Source organism: Natator depressus, chromosome 4 (genome assembly GCF_965152275.1).
Source record: "Natator depressus isolate rNatDep1 chromosome 4, rNatDep2.hap1, whole genome shotgun sequence".
Classification (NCBI taxonomy): Eukaryota; Metazoa; Chordata; order Testudines; family Cheloniidae; genus Natator; species Natator depressus.
The window spans coordinates 116,986,905-117,000,532 of NC_134237.1; the positions used below are offsets into that span (position 1 = coordinate 116,986,905).

The following is a 13,628-nucleotide window of genomic DNA, read 5'->3' on the forward strand; positions in this document are numbered from 1 at the left end:
AGGGAGTTCAGTATATTATCCCAGTTTACAGATCGGGAAACTGAGGCACAGGGAGGGAAGTGACTTGCCCACAGTTACCCAGCAAACCCTGGAATAGAACCCAGGTCTCCTGATTCTCAGTCCAGTACCGTGTCCACTGGGCCAGGCAGACCTCACTGTGAGAGTTGAAGAATATAGTTTTTGGACATAAATTGCACCTTAATTTTGCACAATTACATATATGAACTACAGTGATAGGTTAATGAGAAATGCCTGGGTAGAGTTGTTCCTTACACTTGAAGGATCTCATGAGACTTAAGCAATCAGCGTGTAACAAACTGTGTTACAAAAGATGGTTCAGTCTATGAAATAGAATAGCAAATGCTGCAGGATAAATAAATAAAATTCACAACAAAAACAAACCTGAAAGAGAACTGTCCTCTTACTTCTAGACTTGAAAATCCACAATAACATGGAAACTAGATTTACTGTTTCTTATACCTTGTAATTCCTGTTTGCCTGCTTCTGTGTATACTTAAAGGAAAATGCTGCTACTGTACGTAGCTCCCTTTAGTAGTAATGTTAGTTTATTTTTGGTGGTGGACTAGTGGTGAGTTGTGAAAGACTCTATTAATACTTTTGTGTAAATTGAAATAGGAAGAACATGTGATTGCTAGGTTGGATTCAAGAGAAATGTGTGGAATTGGCCTTTCTGTGTACACTTCAATTCTTTGTGCAAATACCTAGCAGAGAATAGAACTAATACTTTATTTGTACATTTTTTGTCCTAGCTTATCTTTTTGCTCTCAGCATAAGAATAGATTGTAGTTCTACATCTCACTAGGAAGGAGAAATAGCATAGCAAGTACTAGTACCCTCCAGTGGGGGGTGAGAGGGGAAGGGGGGGGGTGGGAATCACATGACTACCATCTTTGTGAAAAGGATTCCACGGCCCTGGAAGCATTTCATTTGCAAAGTAGTGAATTTGAGCTTGGACATAATTACAATGGAATGTGCCTCAACTCAGAGGTACACTCACCTCTAGGCTTCATAGCATATTAGATTCTTGTCATTTTGTGGAGGTGGCCACAAAGGATGCCAGTCAGTGTCAATTATGGTTGCTTTTTGTAATATAATATACCTGTCCAATGACAAACGGGCGGACCGTACAAAGGTCTGTTCATCCAGGTCATCCAGTCTGCCTTCTTGAGGCAATGCAGCTTTGTTCCCTACAATACCTATTCTAGTGTTCATTCTAGTCTAGTTCTACAAGTAACGAGTGATATTCTGTTTTGGGGGACTATGCAAGACTTTCACAACCGAATACAACTTGACATCAGGAACACTTCATGATGTGAATAGCCTAAATGTTTTATTAACTTCATTTTACATACTCTTATACCTCTTGTTTGCTATTTTAAATTCTTCTAATTCCACAGCGTTTATACCCTTCAGATATTTGTAGACTGTCCCCAGTTTTCTCTTAACCATGCTATATATTCAGCTCTTTTTGGTCTTTCTGTGTATGTCATGAGCTCATTGATATCAAAGACGTTTTGTTTTGGAATTGGTTGAGGGAATGAAGATAGTTTGTGGTTATAAATCCTAGCCCAGGGCTGGATTTACATCTTGGGCGTTTCCAGGCACAGGGACTCAGAGCCTCCCCTGCCACCTACAGCGGCCAGGAGCTGCGGCCACTTGTGGTGGCTCAGAGCCCCCCACCCCACTTGCAGCAGTGGTACCCTGCCACTTTAACTTTTTAGGTGCCTCCCTGCCCACAGAGCCCCACTGCCCAGAGCCCCCGCCCCACCACAAACCCCTTCAGAGACCCACTCTCCCAAGCCCTGCCCCCCAGCTGCACTCCCTGTTGGGAGGTGACTCTGTCAACCAGGCTGAGTGAGGAGTGCTCCAGCAGGGCTGCTTGGGGCTATCTCCCCCCTCTGCTGGCCCTGGCCCAGCCCCTGCCAGGACCCGGGAGCGGCAACATTTGAATTTTTAGGCGCCCCTAGAATATCAACAACCATAGGTACTGTGCCTAATGAAAAATACATCCCTGCCCATGGCTCCAGATCTGATGATGACTATAAAGAAAATCTTTGCTCTACCTAAAGTTTTGGCTATGCTTTTTCAGAGTGTACAGAGTGTTTCCTATGGTAGCAGGTTAGGTTTGCCATTGTATTTTCATCACACCATTCTTCACTAGAATCATAGAAGATTAGAGTTGAAAGAGACCTCAGGAGGTCATCGAGTCCAACTCCCTGCTCAAAGCAGGACCAACCTCAACTAAATCATCCCAGCCAGGGCTTTGTCAAGCCAGGCCTTAAAAACCTCTAAGGGTGGACATTCCACCACCTCCCTAGGTAACCCATTCCAGTGCTTCACCACCCTGCTAGTGAAATAGTTTTTTCCTAATATCCACACTGCCTATTTCTGGATCTCCCCCACTGCAGCTTGAGACCATTGCTCCTTGTGCTGTCATCTGCTACCACTGAGAACAGCCTAGCTCCATCCTCTTTGAAAACCCCCTTCAGGTAGTTGAAGGATGCTGTCAAATCCTCCCTCACTTTTCTCTTCTTCAGACTAAATAATCCCAGTTCCCTCAGCCTCTCCTCATAAGTCAGGTGCCCCAGTACCCTAATAATTTTTGTTGCCCTCTGCTGGACTCTCTCCAGTTTGTCCACATCCTTTCTGTAGCAGGGGCCCCAAAACTGGATGCAGTACTCCAGGTGTGGCCTCACCAGTGCTGAGTAGAGGGGAATAATCACTTCCTTCAATTTGCTGGCAATGCTTCTACTAATGCAGCCCAATATGCCATTAGCCTTCTTGGCAACAAGGACACACTGTTGACTTGTATCCAGCTTCTCGTCCATTGTAAACCCCAGGTCCTTTTTCTGCAGAACTGCCACTTAGCCAGTCAGTCCCCAGCCTGTAGCAGTGCATGGGATTCTCCTGTCCTAAGTGCAGGACTCTGCACTTGTCCCTGTTGAATCTCCTCAGATTTCTTTTGGCCCAATCCTCCAATTTGTCTAGGTCACTCTGGACCCTATTCAGACTCTCCAGCATATCTCTGTCTCCCGCCAGCTTAGTGTCGTCTGCAAACTTGCTGAGGGTGTAATCCATTCAGTCATCCATATCGTTAATGAAGATGTTGAACAAAACTGACCCCTTGGGCACTCTCCACTTGATACTGGCTGCCAACTAGACATTGAGCTGGGTGATATTTCTGTAAATAATAGGAGTGACAAAGGTATGGAGGATGATTGATATCTGAACATTGATAGAGATGGTAATATCTGAACACTTAGAAGGGAGGGTTGATCATTTGAGGGATGATGAGACTAAGCCCCATTGATGATGATATGGCTACCAATGTTGCTGTTTTACTGTCAGGTGCAATACAACCTGCCGCCTTGGTGATGACTCCACAACAAGGTGAGGTTTGAGGGATCTGAGCCTGGTTGGCAGACCTGATTGTGGATGAATGGGCGTGTAGAGAGGGTGGGGGAATGGGGGGAGGGTGAATTGGGGATTAACACTTTCTCCCCTCCAACCACTTACATAAAATGTCTTTACGGTCTGAAAGTAAACAGGTAGTGGAAGATGAGAGAGTGGACACTAGGTTTCTCCCTTTTCCTAGTCAGTTTCCATAATCTCTCACCAAAACGTTCCCCTTTCCCTCATTGTCTCCATATTTTCAATATGGAAAAACTGGCCAGCTTGTGCGTGTAGGAGGTGGGACCACACTCCTACTTTGAACACCAGCTGCTTCTGATTAGTAGTGATTTCCATACTCCTTAATTAACTTCTTCATCTTATCTGTATCTTAATCTGATAACCAAAGAGGACCTTCAAGTTAACTGTACTCTTGAGGGTATTGAGACATGTAATCCATTCTTGTAAATAAGATTTTTGTGTTTGAGGTAGGTGTTTCTAAACCAGTAAAAATAGCTCAATTACAATACATACCCGCACACATTGTGATGACATTAATTTGGGGGAAGGCACAAATGAAGGCCTAATAATCAGTTCTGGAATGTGTGGTTCAGTGTTGCCTGTAATGGGTGCATATGTGCTCAGCAGAAACAAGGCATTGGGACAATTTGCCAGTTTTTGATAGGTTAATATAAAACATTGTAAATTACTAAGAACTGTTTACTTAGCTGTGAATATGTACTGGTCTAAATTGTATAGCCTTTGCTAAAGGAATAGTTTGTGATATGTAATAGTACATGTCATAAATGTAAAGGGAAGGCTAACCACCTTTAAATCCCTCCTGGCCAGAAGAAGAAACCCTTTCATCTGTAAAGGGTTAAGACTCTAAAGATAACCCTGCTGGCACCTGACCAAAATGACCAATGAGGAGACAAGATACTTTCAAAGCTGGTTTTACAGAGGTGATTCTTTCACTTTTTCTTCAATTAAAATTCTTCTTTTAAGAACCTGATTGCTTTTTCATTGTTCTTAAGATCCAAGGGTTTGGGTCTGTGTTCACCTATGCAAATTGGTGAGGATTTTTATCAAGCCTTCCCCAGGAAAGGGGGTGTAGGGTTTGGGAGGATTCTCGGGGGGGGGGGGGGGGGAGGACGTTTCCAAGCAGGCTCTTTCCCTGTTATATATTTGTTAGACGCTTTGTGGTGGCAGCAATAAAGTCCAAGGGAAAAAGTAAAATAGTTTGTACCTTGGGGAAGTTTTAACCTAAGCTGGTAAAAATAAGCTTTTCATGCAGGTCCCCACATCTATACCCTAGAGTTCTGAGTGGGGAAGGAAGCTTGATATGGTGGCAGAGCAGTGGGATTAACTTGAAATCATTTTGAGATCAATTTGAGATTTTTTGAACCAGAAGCACAGATTTTTTTTTTAAAAGGAAATATTTTTTTTCCTTTGGGCTGCTGGAAAGCAGGTTTTAAGCTGAAAGCAGTTAGGTTTTTTTTGTCTCTGCTTGGGGGCCAGAGCAGAGACAAAAGGTAATTGTCTTTTGTGAGCTGGAGTTTTCTCTACCTGAAGGCAGGGTAGTTAACCTCCTGCAGGGAAATCCACAAGTCTTCACAGACCTGAAGTTGTTTTTTACCTAAGAGCATCTAGAGGGGTTTTCTGTCTATTTGCCTGGAGACAAAGGTGTTAGGGGTGTTCTTTATTTTTTTTAAAGGATTTTTCTGTGGGCTGACAATCACTATCAGAGAACACAGGTATCCAGTTACAGCACAACCTATATATAATATATTTTTGACAAACCAAGTTTTTTTTATTTCTAACTCTCGGGTGTAAAGTTAGTTAAAAACTAAGGCAAACATGACAGAAACCAAGGAAACAGCCCAAGAGGCTGCCCACAGGAGAGCTATGGAGGCAAGGGAAAAAGAAATGGAGGAGAAGGAAAAAGAAAGGAAGCATGCTGAGGCGGAGAAAGAAAGAGGAAGCATGCACTGGAGATGGAGAAGGCAAAGGCTGAGCGGAATCTACTGGCTAACCCTAACCATCCTTCCCCAAAAATCCACAAATGGGAGCGACTATGTCCACAGTATGATGAATCCACTGATATTGCTGAATATTTTCTCACCTTTGAGAGACTGTGCACTCTCCATAAAATTCCTGAAGCTCACAAGATGACCACATTGGTCACAAAATTAACTGGAAGAGCTCTGGACATACTCAATAAGATGCCTGTTGATGAGGCTTCTGACTATAATAAGTTCAAGGATTTGGTTTTAAAGCAATTTCAAATTACATCTGAAACGTACAGAGTAAAATTTTGAACCCTTAAGAGAGGGCCTGGACTAAGTAATGTCCTTTATCTAAACCAGATGAAGGATCTGTTAGATAAATGGGTCCAAGGAAGGGGTGTCACTAGCTTTGACGGAATGTGTGATTTGATAGCTCAGGAGCAATTCCTGAATATGTCCAAGGAGGAAATAAAACAGCGTTTATGGGATAAAGAAATGGACTTGGCAGAAAGTCTTGATTCTTGTGCTGATCGATACGAGTAGTCCCAGACCACCAGAGAGGCGGGGCAAGCCGGAACAAAACAGGTGGAGGGAGGAGAGAGGAACAACCCTGGTCGCAGTTGAAGCGCATACCAGAAGGGACACCCTCAGACCCTACTACCGGGGGCAGCTCAAGGCCCCAACTACACACCAAGGAGTACTCGAGACACCTTATCTTCCTGCCACACCGTTCTCCAGCAACCCACCTCGCCCCAGTGACTCATCAGCTGGACGATGTTTTAAATGTAACAAGCTGGGGCATGTAAAGGCCAACTGCCCCAAGAACCCCAACAGATTACAGTTCATTGCACCGGAATCACACCAGAGGTCCTCAGGCCCAGATACCTCCCAGATACCCTCGGAACAGAGGGAAACTGTGAGTGTGGGCGGGAAGAAGGTCACCGCATGGAGGGACACCAGAGCACACGTGTCGGCTATCCATGCTTCCTTAGTGGACCCCAGTTTAATAGACCCAGAGATCCAAGTGACAATTCAACCCTTCAAGTGCAACTCTTTCAATTTGCCTACAGCCAAGTTGCTTGTCCAGTACAAGGGCTGGTCAGGAATGTGGACTCTTGCAGTATATGATGATTATCCCATCCCCATGCTGTTGGGGGAAGACTTGGCCAATCATGTGAAGCTAGCCAAGAGGGTGGGAATGGTCACCCGCAGCCAGGCTAAGCAAGCCGTCCCGCCTAGCTCTGTGCTGGAAACTTCTACCAGGATCCGGTCAGAGGTGACGGACCCGGATCCCATGCCAACATCTACAACAGCAGTAGTGGAGCCAGTCCCAGAGACCCAGACAGAGCCAGTCCCGGAACCGGCAGCAGCCAATAACCTTACACAAGAGGCTCAGCCAGAGCCTGAATGCACCTGCATAATGCACCTGCAGAGAGCAGTTCACAGTCAACGGAAACAGCCCCATCCCCTACATCACTTCCAGAGGGACCACGCCTAGGTCCACAATCCAATAGGAACTGATGTCTCTAGCATCAAGGGAACAGTTCCAGACCAAACAGGAAGCAGATGAAAGCCACCAGAGAGCTTGGACAGTGGCTGGAGCAACCCACCGCCTCTCAGCTCTTCTAATCGATCCCAGTTTGTTGTAGAAAGAGGACTTTTATAGAAGGAAACTCTTTCTGGTGGACACCAGGAAGACTGGCATCCTCAGACAGTTGGTAGTTCCAACTAAGTACCAGGTCAAGCTCTTGAGCTTGGCCCATGATCATCCTAGTGGCCATGCTGGGGTGAACAGGACCAAAGACCATATGGGGGGGTCATTCCACTGGGAGGGAATGGACAAGGATGTTTCTACCTATGTCCGGTCTTGTGAGGTATGCCAAAGAGTGGGAAAACCCCAAGACCAGGTCAAAGCCTCTCTCCAGCCACTCCCCATCATTGAAGTTCCATTTCAGCAAGTAGCTGTGGATATTCTGGGTCCTCTTCTGAAAGACACCTGGAGAAAAGCAGTACATACTGACTTTCATCGATTTTGCCACCCGATGGCCAGAAGCAGTAGCTCTAAGCAACACCAGGGCCAAAAGTGTGTGCTAGGCACTAGCACACATTTTTGCCAGCGTAGGTTGGCCCTCCGACATCTTCACAGATGCAGGAACTATGGAAAGCCTTTGGGAAGCTCATGGGGTGAATCACTTGGTTGCCACCCCTTACCATCATCAAACAAATGGCCTGGTGGAGAAATTTAATGGGACTTTGGGGGCCATGATATGTAAATTCCTAAATGAGCACTCCAATGATTGGGACCTAGTGTTGCAGCAGTTGCTCTTTGCCTACAGAGCTGTACCACATCCCGGTTTAGGGTTTTCACCATTTTGAACTTGTATGTGGCCACGAGGTTAAGGGGCCATTACAGTTGGTGAAGCAGCAATGGGAGGGGTTTACACCTTCTCCAGGAACTTTGTAACCAACCTACAAAACACCCTCCAAACCTCTTGAGCCCTTGCTAAAGAAAACCTAAAGGATGCTCAAAAAGAGCAAAAAGCCTGGTATGATAAACATGCCAGAGAGTGTTCCTTTGAAGTAGGGGACCAGGTCATGGCCTTAAAGGCACTCCAGGCCCATAAAATGGAAGCGTCATGGGAAGGGCCATTCATGGTCCAGGAGCTCCTGGGAGCTGTTAATTATCTCATAGCGTTCCCCACCTCCAACCGAAAGCCTAAGGTGTACCATATTAATTCTCTAAAGCCCTTTAATTCTCTAGAATAAAAGGTTGTCAGTTTACAGCCCAGGGAGGAGATGACGCTGAGTGGCATGAAGGTGTCTACTACGAAGGGAAAAGTGCTGGTGGCATTGAAGAGGTGAACCTCTCCATGACCCTTGGGCATGTGCAGCGACGACAGATCAAGGAGCTGTGCGCTAGCTACACGCCGATGTTCTCAGCCACCCCAGGACTGACTGAACGGGCATACCACTCCATTAACACCAGTAATGCTCGCCCAATTAAAGTCCAACCTTACCGGCAGTCTCCTCAAGCTAAAACTGCTATAGAACGGGAGATCCAGGATATGCTACAGATGGGGGTAATCTACCCCCTGGCAGTGCATGGGCATCTCCAGTGGTTCTAGTTCCCAAACCAGATGGGGAGATACGATTTTGCGTGGACTACTGTAAGCCAAATGTTGTAACTCGCCCAGACAACTATCGAATGCCATGCACAGATGAACAATTAAAGAAACTGGGACGGGCCCAGTTCATCTCTACCTTGGCCTTAACCAAGGGGCACTGGCAGGTACTGCTAGATGAATCCGCCACGGAAAGGTCAGCCTTCACCACACATCTCGGGCTGTATGTATTTAATGTACTCCCTTTCGGGCTGCAGAATGCACCCGCCACCTTCCAAAGACTTGTAGATGGTCTTCTAGCGGGATTAGGAGAATATGTAGTCGCCTACCTTGACGGTGTGGCCATATTTTTGGAATCCTGGGCAGAACACCTGGAACATCTACAAAAAAAAGGTCTTCGAGCGCATAAGGGAGGCAGGACTAACTGTTAAGGCTAAGAAGTGTCAAATAGGCCTAAACAGGTTGACTGACTTACCTTGGACACCAGGTGAGTCAAGGAACTATCAACTCCCTACAGGCCAAAGTGGATGCTATCCAAAAGTGGCCTGTCCCAAAGTCAAAGAAACAGGTTCAATCCTTCTTAGGCTTGGCTGGATATTACAGGCAATTTGTACCACAATACAGCCAAATCACCGCCCCACTGACAGACCTAACCAAAAAGAAACAGCCAAACGCCGTTCAGTGGACCGAAGAGTGTCCAAAGGCCTTTAACCAGCTTAAAGCGACACTCATGTGTGACCCTGTACTAAGGGCCCCAGACTTTGACAAACCGTTCCTAGTAACCACAGATGCGTCCGAGCGTGGTGTGGGAACAGTTTTAATGCAGGAAGGACCAGATCAAGAATTCCACCCTGTAGTGTTTCTCAGCAAGAAGCTGTCTGAGAGGGAAAGCAACTGGTCAGTCAGTGAAAAAGAATGTTACGCTATTGTCTAAGCTCTGGAAAAGCTACGCCCATACGTTTGGGGGCGGCGTTTCCACCTGCAAACCAACCATGCTGCGCTCCAGTGGCTTCATGCCGCCACGGGAAATAACAAACTTGTTTGGTGGAGTTTAGCTCTCCAAGATTTTGATTTCGACATCCAACACATCTCAGGAGCTTCTAAGAAAGTGGCTGATGCACTCTCCCATGAAAGTTTCCCGGAATCAATTGGTTAAAATCGTCCTTGAGATGTGGAAAATATTGTTAGTCTTGGTAGTATATTTAGGGGCACGTGTCTTATTAACTCTGTTTTCTCCTAGACCTCCCGGAAGAAATCACAGCCAGCGTTTCCCCCATCTGTGTGATTTGGGGGGCATGCCTTAAATATAAAGGGAAGGCTAACCACCTTTAAATCCCTCCTGGCTAGAGGAAAAAACCCTTTCACCTGTAAAGGGTTAAGAAGCTAGGATAACCTCGCTGGCACCTGACCAAAATGACCAATGAGGAGACAAGATACTTTCAAAGCTGGAGGGGGGGAGAAACAAAGGCTCTCGCTGTCTGTGTGTTGCCTTTGCCGGGACCAGAGCAGGAATGCAGGTCAGAACTCCTGTAAAGGACTAAGAAGCAATCTAGTTAGATATAAGTTAGATTCTGTTTTGTTTAAATGGCTGACAAAATAAGTTATGCTGAATGGAATGTATATTCCTGTTTTTGTGCCTTTTTGTAACTTAAGGTTTTGCCTAGAGGGATTCTCTGTGTTTTTGAATCTGATTACCCTGTAAGGTATTTGCCATCCTGATTTTACAGAGGTGATTCTTTTACTTTTTCTTCAATTAAAATTCTTCTTTTAAGAACCTGATTGCTTTTTCATTGTTCTTAAGATCCAAGGGTTTGGGTCTGTGTTCACCTATGCAAATTGGTGAGGATTTTTATCATGCCTTCCCCAGGAAAGGGGGTGTAGGGTTTGGGAGGATTTGGGGTGGGGGGGGGGAAAAGACGTTTCCAAGCAGGCTCTTTCCCTGTTATATATTTGTTAGATGCTTGGTGGTGGCAGCAATAAAGTCCAAGGGCAAAAGGTAAAATAGTTTGTACCTTGGGGAAGTTTTAACCTAAGCTGGTAAAAATAAGCTTAGGGGGTTTTTCATGCAGGTCCCCACATCTGTACCCTAGAGTTCAGAGTGGGGAAGGAACCTTGACGGTACATATATATAAACTGGTTAATTTGAGATATTTAGCAGACATCAGAATTACTACATTTCATAGCTGCTGTTGGCCTCTTCAAGGAGAGATTGTGTGTGGGGGTGGGGGTGTGTGTGTGTGTTTCGTGTTTTTTTTTAATTGAAGCAGGCCAAATGGGGCATAGACTTAAGTTGTATGCAACTGTATAACAGTTTCCATAATTGCAATAATATTTGTCTTATGAGAACAAAGCACTTGGAGATGTTGAGCTGGTTAGGTTACTAAAAAGCTTATCAGTCATAAATTAAATAGAAGGGGTGCCTTAAACACTGCAATACTCTAGAATACATTCCATTGCAGCTGCATCAGGCAAAACGAGTGAACCAGCTGCAGGGAAGAGTGAACATTTTCCCTTAAATATAAATTTTAAAATCCTGGTTTTGTAACACTTATATGGAGGGCACAGGAGATTTTTGTATTTGAGTTTCTTCTCATTTGTGTATGGGTTTTTGTTTCAAGGCATCTGGAGTAATTGACTCTCTGTTTTCATGCCCTCTTAGCCAAATGCATGAGCTGTTTATCCGATTTCCTTTAAGACTACTGTTGTCGCTGTACTAGGATATTTTTGCTTCAGGTGCCACTTGTTGCTACCACCAATTAGCTCCACCAGTGGTAACAATGTTGGGAGCATGAGTGAAAGAAGGGAGCAGCTGATACTGTAAACACAGGATCATCTAATCCTGCTCAGAGAAGGTCTATACAAAATTGCATACAAAGGCTGATGGCCAGTGGTATCTTTTCTAAACTAACACTCCCATTGTTCGTTACCACCAGGTGACCTGAACTTGTGATGGCAACAGTGGGAAAATTTCAACCAACACTTGTAGATGAAACCAAAGGAGGGCATTTCAGATGTTGTCTATAATAAGTCTTGATAATGTCACTTCCATATTGAAGGCCTTATATACACAAGTACAGTTTCCCTAGACTTTCCCATGCTTACTGCTGTCAGTGCAGTCTCAGTGATGCCCAATGTCCTGGTAGCTGCTGCTGATTTGTTTAAACTTGCTGAAAGCAGGGTTAAATGACATGTTTCTGGAAAGCCTGTCATTCTTCCTTGAGACTTGTGTATACTAGCACTTCTGCTATCACTAGGCCCTTTCGAACTGCAACAGTGGGACATTTGAGAGAGAAATAGTCTCGTGCAGACACTGTGTATACCGGGGGTCGGCAGCCTTTCAGACGTGGTGTGCCGAATCTTCATTTATTCACTCTAATTTTAAGGTTTCACGTGCCAGTAATACATTTTAACGTTTTTAGAAGGTCTGTTTCTGTAAGTCTATAATATACAACTGAACTATTGTTGTACGTAAAGTAAATAAGGTTTTTAAAATGTTTAAGAAGCTTCATTTAAAATTTAAATTTAAAATGCAGAGCCCCCACCCCCCGGACTCGTGGCCAGGACCCAGGCAGTGTGAGTGCCACTGAAAATCAGCTTGCCCGCTGCCTTTGGCACGCGTGCCATAGGTTGCCTACCCCTGGTGTATACGTTATTTTGTCAATAATGGAAGATATTTTTAGGAACTTGATTAGGTAAGAATTTCTAGTAGGTAAGACATAAAGTTGGAGATAACTTTCAGCACTTAGCTTGTATGGGGTGCTACACAAAGAAGGGAATCCCTGCCTTGAAGTCACTTACCCTCTGAAGGTACAACTGGTACTACACAGGACAGTGCAGTACGTACAGTTTGAATTTAAAAAATGTGCAAATTAACTACCTTCCTGGTTAATGTTAAATTCCTTTGAATCCTTATGAATCTTTCTTTCTATAGGAATTTGTTTACTAGAAACACAAGACTGGAGAAACAAAATGATTTGGGCTGGAAGTTATTTGGAAAAGTACCTCTGAGAGAGAATTCACAGAAAGATCCAAAGAGAATACAGAAGGTATTTGCTTATCCTTTATTTTTGCGGTTTTCTTTGATTTAGGATTACTGTTGCATATTTAGTCTGGTTAAGTTGTATGATTTATGTCCATGTCTCTGAAGCATATTTAGCCCTTCAAACAAACAAAATTGCAAATGAAATTTTGGGTGGTGGGGTGGGACAAACAAACAACCTCTCACCCCCAGAATGTCCTTACTTTTAATTATATTTTTTTTAAAATCCAGTTAGCTAGTCTGAATGCCATTTTTAAAAAATAGTAATAAGTTTAGCACTTTGTCTCAATACAGTTTAACATCTTTATTATCCTGCTGGAAGGGTTGGACGCTTGCCTAAACTAGGACCTGGTCTACCCTAGGAAATTAAATTAGTATAACTGTCACTCAAGGCGTGAAAAATCCACACCCACAAGTCACGCAGTTAAACCAACCTCACCCCCAGTGTAGATAATGCTAGGTTGAAGGGAGAATTCTCCCATTGTCCTAGCTACCGTCTCTTGGGGAGGTGGATTACCAATGCTAGTGTTTTAAAGTGTGCATTTGATTAAAGGTGTCATAGATGAAATTAGCTAACTCAATATAATTAACTTCAAAGGGTTTGTCTGTGCTAGACTTTTTAATCTCAAATGTAGATGTGTTCATCCTGCAGGATTATGACAAGAATTTAACAGCCAAACCTGAAAAGGGCTGCCTGAAAGGTCCTGGATAGATTAAATTGTGTAACTGTAGTTACAACATGAAGGAGCTGGGGGATGGGAAAGAGTACCACTGAGTGGTACTTATTTGGTACACAGTTTTTTGTACTGGTAACAGGCGTATGACACCTTTTTTAACTGATATATCAGTATAACCCCTAGTGTGGATGCAGTTATACCAATATAAAGATGCCTTATGCTGGGATATTTTATTGGTCTCTTTGTATGGGAATAAGATATATTGGTGTAAGTGCACTTACATTAGTGTAAATGCGCCCACGCTAACGGGGCTTTGTAGTGCTTTCACTATGCTGGTAGAATTAGAGCTTAACAACTTTTTTGTGTATACAAG

The 13,628-nt window shown here is 44.2% G+C and overlaps 1 protein-coding gene across 3 annotated transcripts in view; it reads left to right on the forward strand.

Annotated features, from left to right (window-relative positions):
• Positions 1-13,628, forward strand: part of TBC1D14 (TBC1 domain family member 14) — a 107,798-nt gene that overhangs the window by 28,617 nt on the left and 65,553 nt on the right. For all 3 annotated transcript variants that reach the window (XM_074951730.1, XM_074951731.1, XM_074951732.1), the window contains one exon: positions 12,471-12,585. In XM_074951730.1, coding sequence (XP_074807831.1) covers positions 12,471-12,585 — 115 coding nt within the window. The remainder of the gene's footprint in view (positions 1-12,470; positions 12,586-13,628) is intronic.